Source organism: Clytia hemisphaerica, unplaced genomic scaffold (genome assembly GCF_902728285.1).
Source record: "Clytia hemisphaerica strain Z4C2 unplaced genomic scaffold, Clytia hemisphaerica genome assembly, whole genome shotgun sequence".
Lineage (NCBI taxonomy): Eukaryota > Metazoa > Cnidaria > Hydrozoa > Leptothecata > Clytiidae > Clytia > Clytia hemisphaerica.
Genome location: NW_027104213.1, coordinates 1 through 22,282, shown reverse-complemented (window position 1 = coordinate 22,282; position 22,282 = coordinate 1). Strand labels below are relative to the sequence as shown.

At 33.4% G+C, this 22,282-nt stretch overlaps 3 protein-coding genes and 1 long non-coding RNA gene across 4 annotated transcripts; 2 read left to right on the top strand and 2 right to left on the bottom strand.

The window, feature by feature from the left end:
- Window positions 1–30: 30 nt before the first annotated feature.
- Window positions 31–6,211, top strand: LOC136815646 (uncharacterized). The gene is made up of 6 exons (XM_067072091.1): window positions 31–313; window positions 3,705–3,852; window positions 4,186–4,410; window positions 4,637–4,769; window positions 5,039–5,149; window positions 5,554–6,211. The coding sequence occupies exons 1-6, from the start codon at window positions 260–262 to the stop codon at window positions 5,636–5,638; spliced, it is 756 nt and encodes a 251-aa protein (XP_066928192.1). The 5' UTR covers window positions 31–259; the 3' UTR covers window positions 5,639–6,211.
- Window positions 6,212–8,336: 2,125 nt separating this feature from the next.
- Window positions 8,337–10,172, bottom strand: LOC136815631 (uncharacterized). The gene is made up of 3 exons (XR_010847741.1): window positions 10,104–10,172; window positions 9,534–9,666; window positions 8,337–8,638 (listed from the first exon to the last, which is right to left on the bottom strand). It is a non-coding gene; the product is annotated as an uncharacterized lncRNA (long non-coding RNA).
- A 794-nt stretch (window positions 10,173–10,966) lies between these two features.
- Window positions 10,967–17,103, bottom strand: LOC136815645 (transmembrane protein 59-like; the record flags this gene model as incomplete). Its single annotated transcript, XM_067072090.1, is given in 4 exon segments — window positions 10,967–11,546; window positions 11,931–12,148; window positions 16,333–16,441; window positions 16,912–17,103. Coding segments are annotated over 4 exon segments (678 nt in total), but the record flags the coding sequence as incomplete, so codon positions are not given.
- A 1,099-nt stretch (window positions 17,104–18,202) lies between these two features.
- On the top strand, window positions 18,203–20,819 carry LOC136815644 (uncharacterized). The gene is made up of 4 exons (XM_067072089.1): window positions 18,203–18,378; window positions 18,770–19,023; window positions 19,484–19,613; window positions 20,389–20,819. The coding sequence occupies exons 1-4, from the start codon at window positions 18,273–18,275 to the stop codon at window positions 20,817–20,819; spliced, it is 921 nt and encodes a 306-aa protein (XP_066928190.1). The 5' UTR covers window positions 18,203–18,272.
- Window positions 20,820–22,282: the final 1,463 nt, after the last annotated feature.

The window sequence follows — 22,282 nt, the reverse complement described above, 5'->3', positions numbered from 1 at the left end:
GGTCACACTTACCTCAGCATTCTGATCTAGTACTCGTCATGAGAGAATGAGGAAAAGGAACTCTAAAATGGCGGCCATGTCAACAACAAAGAAAGAAATCACAACATTTTGACTGAAAACCTTCGAAATTTGAACGCAAGAGCGTAAAATATACATTTTAAATCGGATTAATTCAATGGCTTTTCGAAGATCGTGTCCAAATTTTTAAGATTTTGAATGTACAGTATAATGATGTAAATTCATTTTACTAAATAAAATCATGGGGAATGGACCTACTAAGGAAGAGAAACAGATTGCTGAAATTGCAGAAAAGGTATATAAAAATCCTCTTAGTATTCACTATCATAACTTTGTAAACTTAGACCTTGTCTAATTCTTTCATAGCAGTTGTCTGGTCTTTTAAATGCTTAAAAATAAAATAAAAATATTAATAACCAGACGGCGTCAACAGTCAGGATTAACCGCCTAAATAGGAACAAATTTTTCGATTTCACAAATATTCTTATCTAGGATATAGGGTACTTATCTAGGAATAATTTTTATTCTAGGCTAGGAACATTTTCTTTTGTCTCCAAATTTTTCCTTTCAAAACAAAGTAGCATGTTCAAGTTATGACTAATAGATGTTTCCTTAGGGGAAGTTCTTTTTTTTAGCTTTTCTAGTTCTGTCGATCATTAGGGAGGCCGAAAGGTCGCGCGTAAGAGCGGTAACAATTCCTGATTTTTGTAAAAAAGAAGTTTGGAGATAAATATCTCACCTTTCTTTGAAAAAAGATATTCAGAAATTTCTTAATCTGTCTTTTAAAAAAAAAAACCAGCCGTTTTCGTCCCTTCCTTGAGTCACAATCGTCCGATAATCGCAACCCGACTATCATTTCTGGCACGAAAACCGGCACTACCGTCGTTTCAAAACATAGGCCTTTTTCAAAAGGTTATAACAATTGAGCAAAAATCGTTAGCCGTATAATTTTTTCACTATCGTCTTCGTCCCTCGTGATTCAAGTTTGTTTTAAATCTACACGTGAAAAAAAGAAAGATCTCCAAGAGCCAAGAAATTGAAAACTAAGTTTTGGTTTGAAATTCTTGGTTGGAATTTCACAACATTTTTACTAGTGAGTGGTATCAAATCAAAGCTGAATGCTTCTGCTATAGACCTTTTTTCAAAGAGGCCACCCTGTTGAATAATTATGTAGTCCAGCAGAAAAACAATGATAAAACCATGCATAATTATTACAATATGCATGATACATTAATTATGCATGGCTCTATCATTGTTTTTATGGCTGGAGTACATAATTATTCAACAGGACGTCCTCTTTGAAAAAAGGTCTATTCAGCCATATAATTTGCTTTTCCAAAACTTTTTCTGCTCAAATGTACGAGTCAGTTTTCTTTGGTATGGTAAGACAAATTAACTTTTTTCAAATTTTTTGATTTGTATTTGACGTCATTTGACGTTCGAACTGCCTTTTGATTTGGTCTCTTTTTTTTTCAAAATGGCAGAAAATGTAAACAAACTAACTGAATCTCAGCAAAAAATTCCAAATTTTTGGAATATTAGCTTAGGTTAGGAAAATGAAAACTTTCATTTCAAAGAAGTAAAACTTCTCCAAACTTAATCAACCTGTAGAAATTTTGTATCAAGCATTGCCAGCTTCAACTGTTGTTATTGGACCTCTATGCAAGGAAGTTTTTCTAAGAAAAAAAATCTCAATGAATCTGCTTCGCTAATCTTTTATTCAAGAAAGTGGGAAAAACTTGTTGTTAATTAATGGCATACTGTAGTTTTGGAAATCTCATAAAATCTCATAAAGTTTCAGACATGGGGTGGGAATATTTTTAGGTTTTCAATTTTGACTTAAATGAATTGTGGCTTGTGTGCAAAATTTGCATATTTAGGTACACTCTAGATTGTGAGCAATTTGTGTAGAAAGACAGGTCTGTAAAATACTGCCAGATATTACGAAAATTTTGAAAATTCAGATTTTGACTTGTTTCATGAATCCCAGCTTGTGTGCAAAATTTCAGATAAATCGGACCATGGAATCACCATTTTTTGATCATATTTTTACTTTGATCTTTGAATTAGCTGGTGGGTCTGTAATATACACATGTTCCAGAGTATAATTTTTTAATTTTTTTCAAAACTTGGAAGCTTACATCCATGTCCAACTCTCCTGAAAATTTCAGAACAATTGAATAAGCCGTAGAAAAGATACTAAATTGTGAATCTGAAAAAGTGATTTTTTCACTGTTTTTGGTGCCGTCACCAAAAGAGCTGTTTTTTAAGCCACAAAAAATGGCATATCTTCAGAACCGCTTTTTTCTGAGAGGTCTATGACCCCTCATTTTCTTGCATTTTTTACCCTTTTTCAGATGGACCTATTTTCAAAGTGACTAGATGAGTTTGAAATTTTGCCCTGACCACCCTACGATCATCAAAACTCCCTCAAATTTTAGTATGTTCTTTCTAATTCTATACATGAATGATATTATACTGTGGGATCAGGTAACTTGCATCATTGGAGGCAAATATGCATAGCTGGTCATTAAAATACAAAATTAAATGAAAACAAAAATGGTAGAGTAGAGCTGCGATCGAAGCTGCGTAGTTCATTTGTTTTGAAATTTAGCTGCTTTGATTGGTCAGTCATTTGATGGCTATGCAAGTTTCACTCCACTTAACGGTACCACCCCCTAAAAAGTTTTTGCTAAAAAAATCGCTATCAAAAGTTAGAAGCTGAACACCCCTTTTTTTCTAACCCCCTCGAAGGCAATAATGCGTTTGTTTACCTCCCAAACAATTTTATACACAACGCCAATGGTGAAGCTTACATTTTTCTTGTAGAAGAAAGATTAAATTTGCTTCTCTTAATAAAGACTAAAAATAATTATATTTGCTAATCTTTTAGAACAAGCACTTCAAAAACCATAACCTGCCATAACATTAGACATAAACCCGCCAAGCTGAAAAATCGCCAGCGAAGGTACAAAAAAAATCATTATTCTCCTGGGACTAGAACCGTCAGATCATCAAATCAAAACATTGATCTTCTGAACCCCCTGATTTACAGCGGGTTTTACTAATGTGTTGCCCTTGACCTTGTATATCAAAACAGGGGTTTTAGTATTTTCTTGCACAGGAATGAATGTGTGACGTCATAATTTGACAGTTTGTATTTTTTGAAAGTTTGATGTGTGTTCTTCGTCTTCGTAGAATTTTTTAATGGCATGAAGACAGAATATGCTATGTCTTTAAGAACAAATTTATAAAAGGCTTTTGTTACCATATTCTGTAAATATTTATTTTTGGACTAAGAAAATATAATCCTGTCTTTTAAATATACTTTATAGAGAAATAGAATATGCTCACTGATATCTGCTGATATTTGAATTAATCTTATTTACTGTAACAACTCTTCAATATGCTTCAATAGCACACACTTGATAGAAAGGCTTGACTACTAAAAATTTTATCACTCTAAGCCCAATAATTTTGTAAAAATCAACATATGTTCTTTAGAAAGATTATTATCTAACTTGATTAGTTTGCAATTGTTATTTTATCGATTCGGAAATGAAAGTTGAATTCTGTTTTTTACCTTTCTTTGAAAAATATTTTTACTGAAAGGGCTGACCTAATGTAGTGCTACAAAAATTATGCAACAAAGGTAAAAAACTTATTTAATATCTCTTTTTCACCAGGAAACAAAGCTTGAATGTCCTGTGTTAGTGGATTTGGGACATGGAACAATTCGTCACCGACATGAAGAGATTGTCAAGGAGGATGAGAAAAGTAAAGAAGTCAAAATTGGATATTTTTATCATCCACGACTTAACGATTTCAGTGAAGGTATGTTAATTTTCAAATTTTAAACAAGAATCCCATATTCTGATAGTGTGTTTATGCCTACAAGCTAAGCTTGAAACTCACAATTCGAAAGGCTTCTTTCTAATAGTAATGAAAGTTAAAACCTTATAGCCTTCAAAGCCGGCAACGTTTCAAAAAAAGTATCATTTACTTGATTTTTAGATTGAGCATTTTGATATTCCTATATTCCCTGATTTTAGGGATGACTAACACATGTCCTCTCAAAATATTTTATTTAAAGTATCTAGAAAATGATCTTCTTGTTTCTTTTTTGGCTGAACCTATATTAATTTTACAACCGATTCTTTTCACCAGATGCTATAATGACATACGAAGACAACAACAGATTGAAATATGTTTTCAAAGGACCTACCAAAGATTCTGGTAAAAAGTTGTATTACATTTATGGCACTAAATCTTCAGATGTGGACAAAGGATTAACAAAAACAAATTACAAACCACAAGGGAAAGGATATAACTGGCCACAATCGTATCGTAAAGCCAATAATTTGTACTATGATGTAATCTTTGTTCCTCAAGGTAAGTTTGCTTTAAATAAGGAAACATTTTTAACAGAGAAAAAAGCAATGGCTACAGAGTTTATTTGAACCAGTTTGAAGTTGATAAAGTATTTTCAAAAATTTATTTTTACATTTAATAAATTTTCCACAAAAGCTTGACACAGAAGTTCGTACTTTCTTTTAGATAGGAAAGCGAACCCTGGCCTTTGATGAATAAGTTTTATTTCATTTTTTATTTCATACAGATGATATTGATGAGGATGAGACGAATGAGGCAAGTGGTCGACAATCCAGCATGTCACAAATTGATGACATCTTGAGCAGTGCTTCTGAAAGCCAACTTTCCAATGGTACACATGTTGACAAAGAAAACATTAGGTAATACCATCCCCTTTTTGGATTAGAAAAATGAGTAAATATTTCGCTGCTTCAAAGACTGTGGGTTCTTGATAGATTCTATTTAATTTTTTTTATTTGTAAAGCAATGTTTGTCTTGAACTTGGAAAGTTTATATTTGCGAATTATTCATTATCCAATCATTCGATGGAGTAAATTTGATGAACAAATTTATCAACACCGACCTACCTTACTGTTAATAACTTTTTTATTGCATAACCTTATAGATTTCATTCTCTCATTTCGTTCAGTTTGAAAGTGCGCACAAGTGAGACGGTGATGGATTTAATTGAACGTATCTCTTTACAACTTCTCGTTCCTTCAACTAATATCCACTTCATGATTGACAAAGAAGAAATCAAGTAAGTCACCGAGACTATCATAAAACAAGCTTCCCGCTTTGTCGCCCTGTGACTAGTAGAATAATTTCCCAAAGTCTTTTTCTATGTGGGAAAATTCCCTGAAGCCCATTTCAGATTCCTTAACATAACATTTTATTTTGGAAACGAAAGACTTTCAAATACCAGTTTAATTTTCTCCTAAAAGCACAAAAGTGATTTTACCAATGGGGATGAGAGGTCACTGCCTTATAGTTCAACTTCTATTTTTTCTAAGTGGGATTAAAAAAAATCCTAAGGAAAGGGAATAATAGCAAAAAAGGGGTATTTTGGAAAGGGGGTCGGAGAAGAGCCTTCCTTTTTCTGGTGTGAGTTTTTGATAGTTTCTCAAATTTTTCACATTTCTAATCTAATCTTCTAATCTTCAGCACCAATGACCACTTGATCAATCACTATCCAGAAGATATGAATGTCCCTGGACAATCTTTTCCAATACAACTCCGGCTGACATGATATCGTATACTTATTGTATACGATTCGTTATCTATGGTATTGCTTTTGAAACATGAGACGAGAACTACGGATTCATATACGATATACGGTAAGTTGGTCTAATGTCGACATCCCTCTTCTAATTTTCACTGTTCTTTAGAGATAGATAATGGGAAGGTCGGAATCGCTGATTGAAACTGATTTTCTTTGCTTGGCAATCGGTTGAGGAGTCTATCAGTGATTCCGACCTTCCTATTATTCTTATCTCTAAAGAAGGATGTCGAAGTTAGAAGAGGGATGTCGACATTAGACCAACTTACGGTAGTTCATAGTTTTTATTTCTCTCTATTTTTATGAATGTCACAAGTTTCCATAAGGTGACTCATTGGCAAAAAAAAAGCTTTTAGCTTTGGTTATGGTTAAGAAAAAATGAATTAACTCTACCTTCATTCAAGTGTTGAAATACCTGTATCTGCGAATCAAAAAATACAAAAACAGTTTTTGTGTCTTTTCAGCTGTAGCACTAAATTGGTTTTGACAATTTTTGTTAAAAACCAAATTTTTCACACGTCATAAAAACTCGGCAATAAAATTACCTAAAAAGCTTTTTATTCTATTTATTTTATAAATTTTATGTAGATTTTGTAATTTTTTGATCAGTTTTGTACATATTGAATGATCTAACTGTCGAATCTACTGTTTGGTGTAGTAATTTATAGTTTTATTTCAATGTCTATTTTTGTATTTTTGATTAATGTTTCGCTAATTGTCAAAGCTGAAAGAAAGTGAAGAATAAAGAATAAATCACATTTTTTGGTTGCTCTTTGAAATATATTTACAATAACTCTTACTGCACAAAAAAATTAGAAATTTACAAAAACAATATAAGGCAGTGCAAAATAAATAGAAATACCGAACTAGAAAATTTTGGTTGTTTTTTATTCGACAGGATTAGGGTTGGCGAAAGGTGGGTTTTCCATCTCTGTAATGCAAATATCATAAGCGATTTTACATTCTGCTGTATCACCTCCATTTTCACGGCATGCCCCTTCCTCGTTTTTACACTCCTATGTAATAATCCAAAAAGAGAACAATTATAATGTTTTTCAGTATGTAGATAGTTAATGATTTTCAATTAAAGTTGAGCGATTTTTGGGACTCAGATGAGCGGCACTGGACTGATTTTAACTTATCTTTTTTCAGATTTTTGAAAGTGCATTTTAGGGTTATCAGGAGAAAAAGGGAAAATGATATGAAAAGGGTTCTAATGTGTTAAGATACAGAACTTTTGGGATAGATAATTAAGAAACTTTCGAAACTCTTTTGCTCTGTAACAATCTTATTGTAAAATTTGATAAACTTAAGAATAGAGGAATATTCCTTAATTAAGAATTTTACCTACCTCTTCAACAGATCCTGGATGTTCTCCGTTACTTTTGGCAACCAGGAGACCAACGACTAAAGCCATACACCAAAACCACTTCATATTTTGTCACCTTTTTTGATTCCTACTTCAACAAAAAAATTTGATTAAGAAAAAGATGGATGAAAATGAAGTGTAGAATCTAAAATTGGAAAACTTTAAAGCTTTAAAACTTCAAATAACCTTTATTAATGAACATTTCGAGTCGATTCGCTTTAAATGTGTGTACTAAGGTCTAATATGAATAAGAATGATCTTAATTATTCCCAGAATCCTAGGCTGATTTCAGCAATGAATTTCAAATCTTTAAATCGTTGGATCGAAGCTCGGAATTCTAGAACCATTGTGCACACAAAAAAAATCACGAACTAACAAATCTCTTGATAGAGAGTCAGACGTGATGCAAAACCTTTATAAAAAAGCTTAGAGACCGTGCTCAAAAAATGTCAGTCACTCAAATCTTTTGGTCGGTTAGATGACCAAGTCAGAATTCTTATGAAGACTGAATGCATTTCTGATATTCCACAAAATTAATTCTATCAATTTTCAGAATGTCAAACGTTTGACCCCCTGAATGAACTCAATAAATTGAAAGAATAAATCCAAATAAACAATTGAAATTCTACAATTTGAAAATATTTTCAGGGGTTGGGAAATTTTTTGACTCGATGCACCTGTTGGTATTACTTTCCTTTTACTTTTTGGCAAATGTTTGTTTTTTATATGACCATGCTAATGAAAATTTTGAAGTAAAAATTCTTTTGTTGTTATAATCAAATTCATTTTCATAAGGAAATGAAGATAATCCAATAAAGACAATCGTAAGATTTTGATTTACATTCATTAGATTTTTGTGAAAATGTCTTGAAATCTTTCACCTAGAAAATCAGCAATACCTTTTGAAATGATATCGGTAGAAGAAAACACCATAAATGTACACGTTTTTTTATTAGAACATTCAAAATCATTGGAAGCCTTTGGATATTCTTAACTTTATGAGTATTTTGAGCCTGAAAATGTTCTTTAATATGTTCTCATTTTCACCATTGAATATTTGAGTGGGTAAAAAGGGGGATTTGAGTATTTTTGTCCATTTTTCTAAGGAATCGGGTGTTTTAGAGTCTGCGAAGCTTTAAATTGTCTTTACCTTGTTCTTAATATTTTGGTTATCGGAGCCTTATGTTCTTGTATAGTTTGTTCTTATAAAAAACGTGTATTACCTTTCTTACTAGTAGAGTTGTTGGTTAGTCTAAGGTATATGTAAGGTTTGCATTTAATATTAAATTCAAGTAAAAATTCATTTGAAAAATATATTTTAGTGCTCTTAAAGGGAAATATATTTATTTTCAAAATTATCAAACATGTTGCTTTAATAAAAAACATCTTTAAAAAACATCTTTACAATAAAATACCGAACTTTTTTTTTAAACAATTTTATTCTAAAATGATCGAGCATGGGCCAGTTAATCCTTGACAGCCTCGGGAATGTTCATGAAATACTCTTCACAGATTTGAAATCCGACATCACATTCTCCATCGTTGATTTTCTCAAGCTTCTGATTTTTTCGACATTCTTTCATTTCATTGATGCATTCCTCCTATAGAACAAAAAAATGTAAATATATAACAAGGGGTCTTCTCCATCACTAAAATCAAAGAGCCCCCTCCCAAGTCACCTTTCAAATCACGCAAAAAAAAATCCAAATCACGTTATCACGTGTTAAATTTGCTTTCTACCACGATCACGTTGAACACGTTGGTCACGCCAAAAAAACTTCGTTATCACGAGTTAAATTTCCTTTCTATCTTTTCCCTCCGATCACACAATCACTCACTTCAAAATCTCAAATCACGAAATCACGAACTTGAAAAAACGCCTATCACGCCATCACGTAAACCGCTGGGGGCCTCATCAAACAACTTTGCAAGATTTTATTCCAAAAAGATCGGTAATAGCAGTTTCTATATTTTGAAATATTGTATTTTTCTAAAGGAGATGTCTGAATACGTATTTGAAATAAGCAAAATTCAAAGTTTGAAAGTTTAGGAGGCCAAACTTAAGCATCTAGTTGTAGTGGGTTGTAGTGGATCACTCTGAAGCCATCAAACACCTATGATAAAATTGTGATTTATTTATCACTACTGGAAATAGCCTGACAAGAGCCTTGTGCTCCTCAAAGTCAGGGAAAGTATTCTTGGTTCTTTTCATTCCACAGGGCAGCCTCTTATTTATGGAGTCTAGTTGCTGCTTAACAGTATTTGAGACACCGTTGTATCACTTGTGGAAAATTGGCAATGTGAAAAATGGACTTATAGATATTTGTAACCATTGTTAAAAGCCCTTCGTTAAAAGTGGGAGCCCTAAAACAGCGTACCCGAAAAAAAGCAAAACAGAAGTAAAATCATCACTTGAGTAATCTTTTCACTGGAGTATAAATATAAATTCTCATTTGAACCGGGGGTAGTGGAAGCTGTGAGAAATTCCCTTCTTACCAGTGCACTTTGTGGACCTTTTGCGCCGTTTGTAATGTTGATGAGTAATCCAATGGAAAGAATGAGACACAGCAACTTCATCATCTTGTTCTTGTTGCACTCTCAAATTGATCAGCTCACACAGTACAATAGACTAAAAATCAAAAAGAAATTAAAGGGCTTTGGGCTGGTGGGAAGAAATAATTAACTTTTTGAGGAATGTCAATTACAGAGGTGAACAGACTTCGGTTGTTGCCGCTGGAAAAAAATCAACTCGTCTCAAACAAAGTAGGTTTGTTGGTTCGGATAGTTATTGTCAGTCCAGTCCCGGGGGAGTCCAGTATCACCTTCAAAATGAAAATTAGTATTAGTGTTCAATGTTATGTAGCCCACGACCGGGACGTGCCACTCCCAGAAAATAGAAATAACCAAAAAGGTGACAGTTTAGTGGATTTGGCGACCCTACTAAAAATTTCCAATTGAACCTTTCAGCAATATTACAAAATATGTTTTAAACTTAGCCTCCAGGGACAACTTCATGACTAAACATTGCGAGAAATTTGACCAAGGCAAAATCACATTACTACCTACCACTTCTGATGAAATCTTGGTACAAAATCAAAGGATCAGGCCCTGATCTTTCGAAATGTTGTTTTATATTTAACCCAATCATTTTATTTTGACATCTCGTTACAAATGAGACAGGTGCTGAAAAATGTTCCTCAAACATGAAGATAAGATAGTTTTGGAGGCATCATAACTTAATGAGAAGACCGATTGCTTCAATGTGGATTAATTAAAAAAGTTGCGATTGTTGATTTTCGTAGCCTCTCAATGAGTAATTGCAAATGCTTATCATGTATACTTTGTTGCCCATCTATATTAACTTTTATTGTACTTCTGAAAACAAATGATTCATTTCATGTTTGAAAAATACTTCCACAACGTTCTTCATCATTTTCTGATTAACCCACGAAAATTCTCAAATTGATGTTTTTATTTTATAACAAATTTCGCCACACTCTTGAGAACACGCATCGAGAAAGCTTAAGACATTTACTGGAGCTTCATTAATTCTTAGCAGAACAATGCTAATTGACACGCCCCTTTTTCGGATGTAAATCTAATGAGAAAAATCTAATTTCAACTGTTTAAAGGGACATTAAAGTAATAAAATGTAAACATTGCGCGAACCACGTGTCATTAAAGAGAACAATTAAAATCACGTGTCCAAAACAAACTTGTAAAACGCTGAACAATCAAAATTAGCCATATTTGGTTTGATGTTTTATTTTGACATGTGACATTTGTTTTGATTTTGTATCCGCTGCATACAGTTTGTTTACAAATTTCGCAAGTACTGTTATGTCCCTTTAAGTCAAATTTGGAATCGAAAAATGAAGACAAAAGTGACCGGGGGAAGGATTCAAAATAAAAAGTGTAACAAAATTAAATGCAGTTTTAATTTTTTTTTGATATATTTTCTAAATTTTTACAAAAAAACAATTATACAACAATAATAATAAGAGAGTATATTTGCTATATACAACCAAAAAAATGACTTCTCGAAAATTTAAACAAAATCTATTACATACAGAGCTTATAATAGCTGCGATTTAAAAAAGATTAAATTAAAAATAATTTTACTGCTAAGTAAAATTGAAATCCCTCGATAGAGCGTCAGAAAACACAAAGAAATTCGAAACAGTGAAGTTACGATAATAATAAATTATATACAGATGAATTAAGAAAGGATACCAAGGATATTTTTACTGAAAACTGGCCCTTCTTCAATCAATAATTGTCCCTAAATTTGCACCAAATCAAATGAAAATTAAATGTTAAAAGTGAAAGTGAAAAAATTGAGAGTCGGATTTAAATTTGTAAAAGTCTTTCATCATCGTCTTTGTCACAATGATCGTTCTTTTTACTTGATGAAGAAATTGTGAAAATTTTGACGTCACCACCTTTGTCCAAGTGAAGCTTGTCTGCCATTATGGATAATCCTCCTTTTGGTGACTTGAATTTGTGACGCTAAAAAGAAATAAGAAGGTACTTTCTTCAATCTTGTTAAACAGAAACATTTAATAAACGGTAATGTTTTCGCGTAACTACTTCAAAATTATGATATGTCAACATCATTGCAACGTTACAACGCAAGCCACGCACAAGCTACATAGAGGGAAGGTTTACGTTTTTTATTAGAGCAAGTGACGTTTCTTAAAATGATTAATTTTTTAAAGAATTCGCGAAACATAAATTTTCGAAATTTTGAGCTTACAAAACCTTCTGCCCAGAAACTTCAGCCTTTAAAGTTATAACAAAACATGGAGTAATGAAGGCCTGATGTCGGTCACTCCACCTTAACATTTGATTTTTGCACTCGCAAATGGCAGAAAATGAAGCAATGAGGGTCACCTTAACAGCTGATTGCACTTCATGTTCTTCTTCATCCGTTTCTTCGTCATCTTCTTCACAGGTGGAACAACACACCCACGCCACCATGGCCAGTGACATGAAAAGGATAGCCATCAAGGTGGTGTACGGTACACCAGCTTTCATCTCCACACAATTCAACCATCGTGATGCTTTACTGTGAATATGTTTCACGTAATGTTTGAATGACGAAGATGATCCTAAAAAGAAATGACGAAATAATGAAATGTTTTATCTTTTATTATTTTATACTCATGACAATACGAGCGTGAGATAGTTCTTTTCTAGGGCAAGAATATAGTATTCTAGGCTTACTAAAGTTTACTTAAATTCAGCTATTCTTGTTCTTAAATTGTTCTTATTTTTGGGCAATTTTGAGGTTCATTGCTCTTAAAGATAAAGATGGCGGCAAAAAATAGACAACAAGTGTTGCTCTTTCGCTATTTTTCTTTGGTTTTTATGCTTTCATGAGTTGAATTGGGTCATGATTTTTGTAAGATTGACACAAGGAAGGGTTGATGATGAACTTCCCTTACTATTCCTTTCTGGATTTGATTTCGTTTACATTTTGTTGGTTTAAAGATAGAATCTCTTGGAAAAACAGGACATTTTGTTAACTTTCACAACAAACTAACTTCAATTTTGCTTGTATATTTACTTTACTGTGAATGAATCTGACCATGTTATACCTGAAAAATTACATACTTGCGACATCAAAAAAGTTTGAATTCACTTTTATATGGTATGGTGATGAACTATATGATTAATTAGCTTTGAGCTAAAAATTTAAACATGGAGAAAAGTTGACTGGTTAATGATTGAATTTTCCTTTGTGTTTTCATCTACAACAATGAATTAACCGGTTAGTGACAGTTAGTGAAAACTCTTTGTGGGGAATTTTCTGTTGCGGTTACAGAACTGTAATTTCAAACTTTTTAAGCTGATAACCGGAACACCACCGCCAATATGAAGAATGTTAACTCATAAAATGTTTATTGTATAGAATACCGTCAATTGCTCTAACTTGGGACGATCGGTCGAAACATGGGACTGGTTGATATTTAGCCTGTATTTTCACTTATACTGGGTATATAAATCTCTTTGAGTTTACTCTTAATTCTCTTCTACAACAAATTTGTTTTGATAACTCCGCCAAGTTTATCAATCATACTTCTTCGTTCCTCTTAGAGCACACAGACACTCGCATGTGTTCCACTAGATTTTTTTCATATTTCGATTTCAAAGCCTACTCGGTGCGAAAGAGAAATCGTTTTTCTTTTTAATACGCCGTTCATTAAATCAAATCAAATAACTTTGAAGGTTCGGTGAAATGGTACGGTAGCCGAATTGCCATCTCATGTTTTGTCAGATAGTCCCAAGTTAGAGCAGTTGACGGTATGGATGTAAACAATTGGAAATCACCTCACATAGACATATACAGTTAAAGTTTGTCTTGAGCTTGGAGATTTTCTTCCCCGTGCATTTAAAACTTTGGTTGTGGAGATTTTTTTCCACCTGCGTTTTAAAAACGTAGAAACTTTTGTTGTGAATTTAGAGATTTTCTTCAACATGCATTAAAAAATGAAGAAAACTCTGGTGTCAATTGACAATTTTTTTAAGTGATTTCCTGGCATGACAACTTTTTTTCTTTTTGGCATTTTTTTGCAAATTATGATTGTTTACAAGTATGTGACATTGTTTTCTTTTGCAGCATGCTATTGGAAATCATAAAATGGCTTCTGTTAGGGGAATTTTTTCCTAGATTGACATTCTTTCAGATTATGAAAATGCTTCCCAGTATATATAATGAGATTTCTTTTTTTCGCATTCTGTTTTGAAAGGTTATTCCTTTTTGGCATGCATTTCAAAAAATATAACTCCAAAAGTTACTTTGAGTTTTACCTTTTTACCAATATTTTATATATGAAAGTATATGCAAAATATTTAATCTCCTTTTGAAAATATAAAATTTCCTTTGGTTTTCTTACTGTAAAATACTCTCCTTTTTGTCATTCTTTCATTTCAGATTTTATTTCCGGCAATAAGTGCTTAACATAATAATCGCACGATGGGTTATTTTTTCTTATTTGGCACGCCCTCAAAGAGAGCAATTAATCGTTAATTGCATCCTGTAGAGAGCAATTAATCGTTAATCACACTCTTCAATGCCGCGCCAATGTTTACAAAATTGATTTTAATGTGTTTTTTTTGCATCGAACGTTTTAATTTCATTCGAAATTTATTTTGTGAGAAAGAAAATCAATAAACAACACCTTTTCGGCAGTACTAAAATGCATCTATGTGCAAAAAATCGCAAAAAACTAATGATAAAATCTCGAGAAAATCTCAAAAAACCGCTTTTTTCGGGACATTTCCGGTTCTAGCGGCCGGAAAAATTTCTTTTTCGAAATTTGGGCTCTGTCACATTTTGGGCATTGCCATTTTACATCATTGTGCAAAAAATCATGAAAATCTGTCGAGTATAAGTTGAAAAAATGAAGGGCTGTTCCGGCGATTTTTAAGGAGTTCCGGATTCAAAGGATGATTTTTTTGGAAATCAAACGATGCTAAGTTTTGGGCATCATCATAAAGAACATTTTTCCTGTAAAGAAACAATTAAATAAGTTGAAAAAATGTGACGGAAATGTGAAAAAACGACGATTTCCGGCACATTTCCGGTTCTACAGACCGGAAAAATTTTTTTTTCGGCAAACGGTTTTCGACACCTTTTCGGCAGTACTAAAATGCATCTATGTGCAAAAAATCGCAAAAAACTAATGATAAAATCTCGAGAAAATCTCAAAAAACCGCTTTTTTCGGGACATTTCCGGTTCTACCGGCCGGAAAATTTTTTTTTCGAAAATCGGGCTCCGTCACATTTGAGGGTTTATAGTAATGCACCTTTGTGCAAAAAATCAGAAAAATTGAATGAGCCAATCTCGAGAAAAGTTGGTAACTAACGTACTAACGAACTAACTAACGAACACGGGTTAATTTATAGGACACTACCTTAAGGTAGGTCCAACAATAGAAGAAAGACATAAAGAGAAGAGAAAAATATAAAACTCTCAGTGTAATTTCTGTAATTTACTTTCCTAACTGGGAAAAAGTAGTGAAAGCCATTGTGCGATTAGCTCGTAATCACATAATAACTCGTACAATTCGAAAATTGCACTCGTGATTTTTTTTTGTTTCGAATTTCCCTCGTCCTTTCGGACTCGGAAAATTAATAACAAAAAAATCACTCGTGCAATTATATTCGAATTGCACTCGTTATCATGTGATTACATATACTAATGATATGATTATGCACTATCCCAAGGGCTTTTGATGTGTTCAATAACACTCTACTCGGTGGGTGCGACACCGGGTGACGACTTGTATAATTACTAAAATCCAACTAAAGTCCACCTAACGAAAATTAAAGGTTGTCTAGCCAATTTGATTACTGCATTGTTATTCTCAGTCGAGTTCAGCTTGGATATACTCCGTGATCCGTAGGTTTGAACCTTAGTCATCTTATGAATAATCCTGTAAATACTGGCAATAACATAAATGGAATTTTGAAATTCTTAGGGACTTGCGTTGCTTGATGTTATCTGAGATAAAGCACTTTGATCTTTTGAGGACAGTAATTATTTATTTGTAAAGGAAATATTCATCCGCATCTTTGCGGCTTTTGTCTTTACAGTGGGAAGGGATCCCAGTGGGTCTGTGAGAAGGGGGTGTTTTAACACAAACTGTTTGAGGAGAGTTCTTTTAAATTGCCCAATTAGGGCAAAGAACATAAGGTTTGAAAGGATGAAAGTCCTTTTCACTTTTTTTTCGATGATTCATTTTCCCACCAGAAAAGGATTTTCATTCACAACTGTCGCATAGCAACATCAAAACAAGATGATAATGAAATAAAAGAAACCGTTATCGACATTATGTCAATCTTCGTTTAAAATGAATTTTCCTATTTTTTCAGTTAGTTATGTTCATTCAAAAAATCAAAATTTAAACCTGATAAATATTAATAAACTGTAGTTGAACTAATCAGGTGGTGAACAGATCATAATTCAAAACAACAACGGACGCTTTCATTCTCACTACAGTTTAAGCCACGTTGAAATATATCATTTTTGTTTCTACTAGAACGTTCCATCTCAATAACTTTTTCGTTGTAATTAATGAAGTCAACACTATTGAGATGTAAAGCCGAAAATAAGTCTCAGTCTAGCAAATCAAAATGACATTCTAACTTCATTTTCGATATCGAGTTTTAGAGCAATTTTAAAGCAAATTGATTGCATTCTCATAGCCCGCAAACTACGAGACAAATACGCGAACCGTAAAAATGTCACCAAAATTCTCCACGATAAAACTTTAGGTGTTCACTGACCTTCATTGACGGTATTTTCAGTTTTGTGCGTCTCCACAGTTTCAGCTTCCATATCGTCATTCTCCACGCTATCGAACGTTCGATATTTACCAATCTTCAATGGGTGCATCTAAACAAAAGTCAGAAAACACTTATAGAGCTTAAAAAGAGACAACAGCATTTGAGAGGAGGATTATTCCAATGGAGGAGGGTTAAGATGACAAGGGACCGAAGAATGAGTTTCTGAAAATTCAAATAAACACGCATAGGTGCGTTCGAGTTATTTTAGTTATTTTTAAGCTTTAGGGTTAAAATCATACTGTTTTAGGAAAACAGTAAGTAACTACGAAAAAGAATACGGGAATTTTAGAAAGACACGGCGAACCTTGTACCGGGTAGCCCCGGCAGTTGTGAAGTTGACCGATTTAGCATTATGTCAAAATATAATACATAAGCCACAACAAACAACGTGTTTCTTTATTTGGATGGCGTTGTAGACGATGAATAAGCGGCAGCGGGGGAGGGGGAATTGCTAGGTGCATGAGAACCTGTGTCTCTGTGTATGTACATGACTACTAACAAAAAAAAAACAGCGCTTACCTCCAGTCGAACGAAAATGCTGTTCCCTTTACCATCAGAAGATGCTTGCTCAGCAAAATAGAAACTGTTAGACCTTCGTCCGCCATCTTCGCTCTGGCTTTCTTTGTTGAACAAGGTATAGTAATAATTCCTCGCCACGAAGATCGGGTGAAGCAAGCGGAAATGGAATGTCAAGTCGCTCGTCTCTTCGACCTGTCATTAAGAAAAGAAAGGAATGGTTAGATTTTCTGATATGAACAAAATTGCTTTAAAGCGGTTCCCCACTGGTTAAAATGCTCATTATTGATCAAAGAAACATTTTTGGATAAATGAGAGATATTTGGCAAAAAGTTGCAGTTAAAATCTTTACTTTGAGAATATTTTAAAAAGTAATTCCATTGACGTCAAAAGAAAGCACAAAATAGAATGTGTGAAAAGTTGGCCGTCCAGGGCCGTCTAAAGCAGAGCTAAATGGACAGCAAAATAGACTCTATTTCAAACAATCTTCGTCATACTTTACGATTCGCCCAACTATTTAAAATCTATCGCCAATATTTACGGACAATCTAGAATTCAAAACGTATTGGATTAATCAAGTTCTAATGAAAAAAAGAACAGGGGTTGAGATATTAAAGTTTTTGTTTTTACACAAGTGTTCCCGTTTCATATCAGACACATATTTCATATCAGGTCAGTGTCTGCCTATTGTTATATTATGCTGATATATTTCTGACCACATCCGTGTCAATCAGATGTGAAAAAGCTTGTAAATTAAAATTGGCAAGTAAGCAAACGATATCACTCTTATTTATTTAAAGGAGTTTCTTTAAACGAAGAATAATTCAACCACAATTTCATTCATATTTTAATTCTCTATACCATCTTCAAATATGAAACCATGACATGGGTCATTCCATTTTATATCTATACAGCTGGGTGGACGAACATTTCCTGGGGGGTCTAAAAGAGTGTTTTTCATTTTTCCAAGGGATACTAAAAATATTTTCAGGAGGTTAAAGACTGATTTTAGTTCGTCCACCATCACTTTATGGTATGAAAAGAAAAAAGGGTCTTTTTTCAAATTTTGTCATTTTTCAGTATGTATCCACACATTTTCAAAATTTTTTTTTACTTGAAAAGGTTCGTCCACCCCCTGTATGGAAACTTAATGGAATGGTCAAACAGATCACGAAAGTTTTGATGTTGCTAGTCAAATGAAAGACTAGTTTTAAATTGATTCAAGTTAGTTCAATAAAAAAGTGAACTATTTAAAAAAAATTTTCGAAATCGATGAAATTGTTTCAAACTCGTTGACACTTTTTTCCATAGAAGACTGAGACTAGTTATTGACACAAGTTCGTGCGTAGAGGAGGTGTATATAAATGATGATTTTTTGCTCAATCTTTATATATTGGATGTTGTTGTTGAGCACGACTTGTGGACAACATCAACAAATCAGAAGATTTTCACAAATATCTGGCAAAAATGGTAAGGAGATCTTTCTTGTCTTTAATCGTACTAAATCCGGGGGACCGTTCGGGGACCCCCGTTCCCTATCCGGGACGGAGGCCCCGAAATTGGTCCACGGAGCAAGTTAATCACTTTTCTGTGGAATGAGTTTCTTCAACTGGTGTGGATTGGAGTCTCTTTAACTCGAACCTCTATAACTCGAATGTCTCTTTAACTTGAACAAGTTTTACGGTCCTTTCAGTTAACAATGTCTTATAAACCTTACTCCATATATCTAAATTTCCTTAACTCGAACAAATTTGTGTTTTCATTGTGCATTCGAGTTATAGAGACTCCCGTTTACTTTTACTAGTACTAATTTGATTAAAACGGCGACAATATATTATTCAGATAACACTTTTTTCTTCAGTTTTTTATGGATACGCAAATATGGTGGCCCATCAAGATCACATCCTCAATGTGACTGCATTACAAACAATTACAATCAACACAACTTCACCTGCTAAATGCATCACTAACTGTATCGATGTTGAGAATTGTAACAGTGTCAATGTCATTATTGAACAAAATGGCGATTTGGAATGTCAACTTCTTGATACTGATCGATTCAGAAATTCTTCAAGCTTCATCCCACAGACAGAATCCACTCACTATGCAATAAATGTAAGTCATTGTTTCTTCGAAAAGGAGGAGTGAAATACTAAGTAGACAGGTGGCCGAATCAAATCATCCATTATTTTACCATGACGCACTGGTAAAAAGACCATAGTCATTATAAAAAACCCCGGTCTGGCAATGTCTTGTTTTAGTTTTTTGTTCAATTTTCTTTTGTTACAAACTTACGATTTGCATACTTTCTGATCACGTTACTAAAATCTCCTCTTTGGATTGGTCTATTTACTAATCACATGATCAAAAAGTTTGCAAAATAAATCGATTTTGGTACGTAAGCTCCGTCCTTTAAAAACATTAAAAAAGAGATAAAAGCCTTCCAGACCTTGGTTTTTATAATGACTATGAAAAGACTCAGCTACTGTCAATCTTCATTTTTCGATAAAGAATTTAAAAAAGTTAAATTTCAATAAGCTCATCAATAAAAATAATTTTTCTCACAAAATTTTAGCATGATTGTGAATGGGATGAGACATGCATCAATCCAAACCATAAATGTATTCCTGATTATCAAAATGGAACTCACGAGTGTGTTTGTCCGTTTCAAACCTACGATGAACATTGTATGTTCGAACTTACAGGTAGGTTTCTAATACAATAAAACTCAATGTAAAGCGAGGTAACGTAGATGCAATCCCAAAGTTTTTCAGGCTTCCCAAAATGCACTGTAAGGGTGTTGTATGTTCGAACTGACAGGTAGGTTACTAGGTGACTTCAACGAACTTCAAAATAAATAAATACAGTAAAGCATTCTTTTGTACGCACAAAGTACAATCACTCAGTGCTCAAGTCAAGTTTATATCTGGCTTTCTTATAAAACAAGTGTTGGTATCGTCTCTCCGTGACTTGTAAACAGTTTATACGTAAATGTTCTCATGAAAATCTCAAATGGTCCAGTACATTCCCATCAACCAACTAACTGATCTATTGCGAAATAAAAAAGCAGTATTCGCCTAACAAGCTACACTCTTTATAGGAAACTCCAATTTTCGGGTCGGTCTAGGGGTTGCTTGGCATTCTAGCTCATTTTCTAAAAAATTTGCTTTGACCATCCCTGATATTATACCATATTTCATGGTTATTAGGCCAAGAGCACCTTTAGATCATCCAAGAAGCTTTTACTTTACGAGATAGTGAAAAAAAAGCTAAATTTGAGCCCTCCAGTCTTCCAAACCTGTGGTTGCTTATTAAAAAAAGTGTAGTATCGTGAGAAATTTGATAAAGATTTTATGAAAAAAAGTGCGTGAAAGAAAATCGATACTCGAAAGTCTGCTGAGGTTGGAAACTATAACACCTTCTTGTTAGTAAGAGACCCTAGCCATGTAGTACGGTATGTCAAATTTCATTTCTTTATAGATAACATGGCCCTACATAAAACTGTATCAATGTCAACTTCTTCAAATGTGATCAGGCCTGGTTCAATTTGTACAGATGGAACATATGGACCCGACGTTCCAGTTTGTCACACGGGCATGGAATATTCAAATTGGCTCCGCATCGATCTTGGTTCACTGAAAATCATAACATTCCTTGTTATACATAATCGAATACTTGAAACAGCTAACTATATACTCATATTAGAACGTCTATCTCATAATGATATTTATGTCTTTAACAATGGGAACCCTAATGACAATCGCAGGTTATGTACTCACATTGGTTATACTAGAGCTGAAATCTATATGGCTCGATGTACTAAACCTCTTTTAGCACGAAACGTGGAGTTACTTCAACGTGATATATGGTTTAATAAGAGCAATAATCTAGCTAAAATCATGGTTTACTGATTGCTGCAGTGATATCACATATATCCTATATAAGACACTAGATGGAACCACTAAAATTCGCAGCCATTTCCCCAGTTTTTAGAGTTTCTAAATTTGTACGAAAATTAAGAACGTGTTTATGAACATGTTAGGCTGGAAATTACCAAGAAAATAAGCACATCCAACCTCAGCCAAAATTGAGGTGTTCTAATTAAAAAACGTGTAGTTGTAGTTGTTTGTTTCGATTGTATAAATCCCCGGTACCGAAGTATGGTATAAAAAAATATCACAACATTACATCCTTATAAAAATACATTAAGGAGCCCTTAGTTAATCAAACCCCGATGATCAAAGATTGGGTTCAATTGATGTCAAATGGTTGAAGTTGACACAGGCAGTCGACGCCCGGTGTACAGATATGGAGCACCATTGAAACATGCTGAACTCAAGAAAATCCAATTGTGGTTGTATATAGTTGAAGATAGCACAATATTTTAGCTTTTTCTCAGCATATCATTTTGTAGTTTTAACGAGCAAAGGAATATTTTTGGTGAAGAATCTGTGATGCTAGCATTTTGACTAAAGAATTAGTACAACTTTGAAAAACTGTTCTGTTCTATTTTATCATCATATTTTGATTTGAACGTTGTCTATAAAAGTGCTGAAATTGCTACATATTTCATGTTAAACCGGGAAGATTCGGTTGGATAGAAATTACTGAATGTAAGAATATGACTGTAAAAAAATATTTGTATTACTGTTTTATCAACACCCTAAGATGCTTACCAAAGCATCAAATGTTATGATTCAATCAATATATACTATCTAATGTTATAATTGTGTTGTCTTTTTCCTGAAAACATTTTTAACTCTTTCAAGAGTTTTCATAACTACTTTCACATGGCAAAAAAAGCAATTTAAGAACAATCTGGTTAAGACGCTCATATTTGCACAATATTATTATTCTACTTATAGAGTAGTTTAGGTATAAACTTATTTCTTTTTTATGATTTTCGTTGGCGTATACACAGTTATTACACAACACACTTTATGTAAAGCTATCTTATAAGCTTTTTATGTTTTGCATCAAAATTTAATGATGAAAGTAAGGGGCAACTGTTCTTTTAGGGGGTGAACAAGATAGGCAGTCCCTGTACTGCAGTGCAGCGGGAGTGCAGCACTGTTAGGTTAGGTTAGGTTTAGTTCAGTCATTGTGGTCTTGGCAGCCATCTTGGAATTTTCATTTTTGTATAATTTGCATACTAAACTTAGATATTTTCATTTACTCAATCAAACTTTTTTTTCAATGTATACTATTCTAATTGAATCACTTTAGACTTATGCATTTCATAATACTTATTCAATTTGCACCCATTTATCAATATCAAACAAACTGTTGCTTAGTCAACTCAATCATTTCGACTACAGAGACTGTTGGGGTACATATTAACATATTATTGAACAAGAAAAATTGCATTGTTTAG

What these genes read in the sequence shown, in the direction of transcription:
- LOC136815646 (XM_067072091.1), top strand. Translation starts at nt 260, where the DNA reads ATGGGGAATGGACCTACTAAGGAAGAGAAACAGATTGCTGAAATTGCA. An exon ending in TTGCTGAAATTGCAGAAAAG is followed by an intron (nt 314 to 3,704) that starts GTATATAAAAAT and finishes CTTTTTCACCAG; the next exon opens with GAAACAAAGCTTGAATGTCC. An exon ending in ACTTAACGATTTCAGTGAAG is followed by an intron (nt 3,853 to 4,185) that starts GTATGTTAATTT and finishes TCTTTTCACCAG; the next exon opens with ATGCTATAATGACATACGAA.
- LOC136815644 (XM_067072089.1), top strand. Translation starts at nt 18,273, where the DNA reads ATGATGATTTTTTGCTCAATCTTTATATATTGGATGTTGTTGTTGAGC. An exon ending in CCACTCACTATGCAATAAAT is followed by an intron (nt 19,024 to 19,483) that starts GTAAGTCATTGT and finishes ACAAAATTTTAG; the next exon opens with CATGATTGTGAATGGGATGA. An exon ending in TTGTATGTTCGAACTTACAG is followed by an intron (nt 19,614 to 20,388) that starts GTAGGTTTCTAA and finishes ATTTCTTTATAG; the next exon opens with ATAACATGGCCCTACATAAA.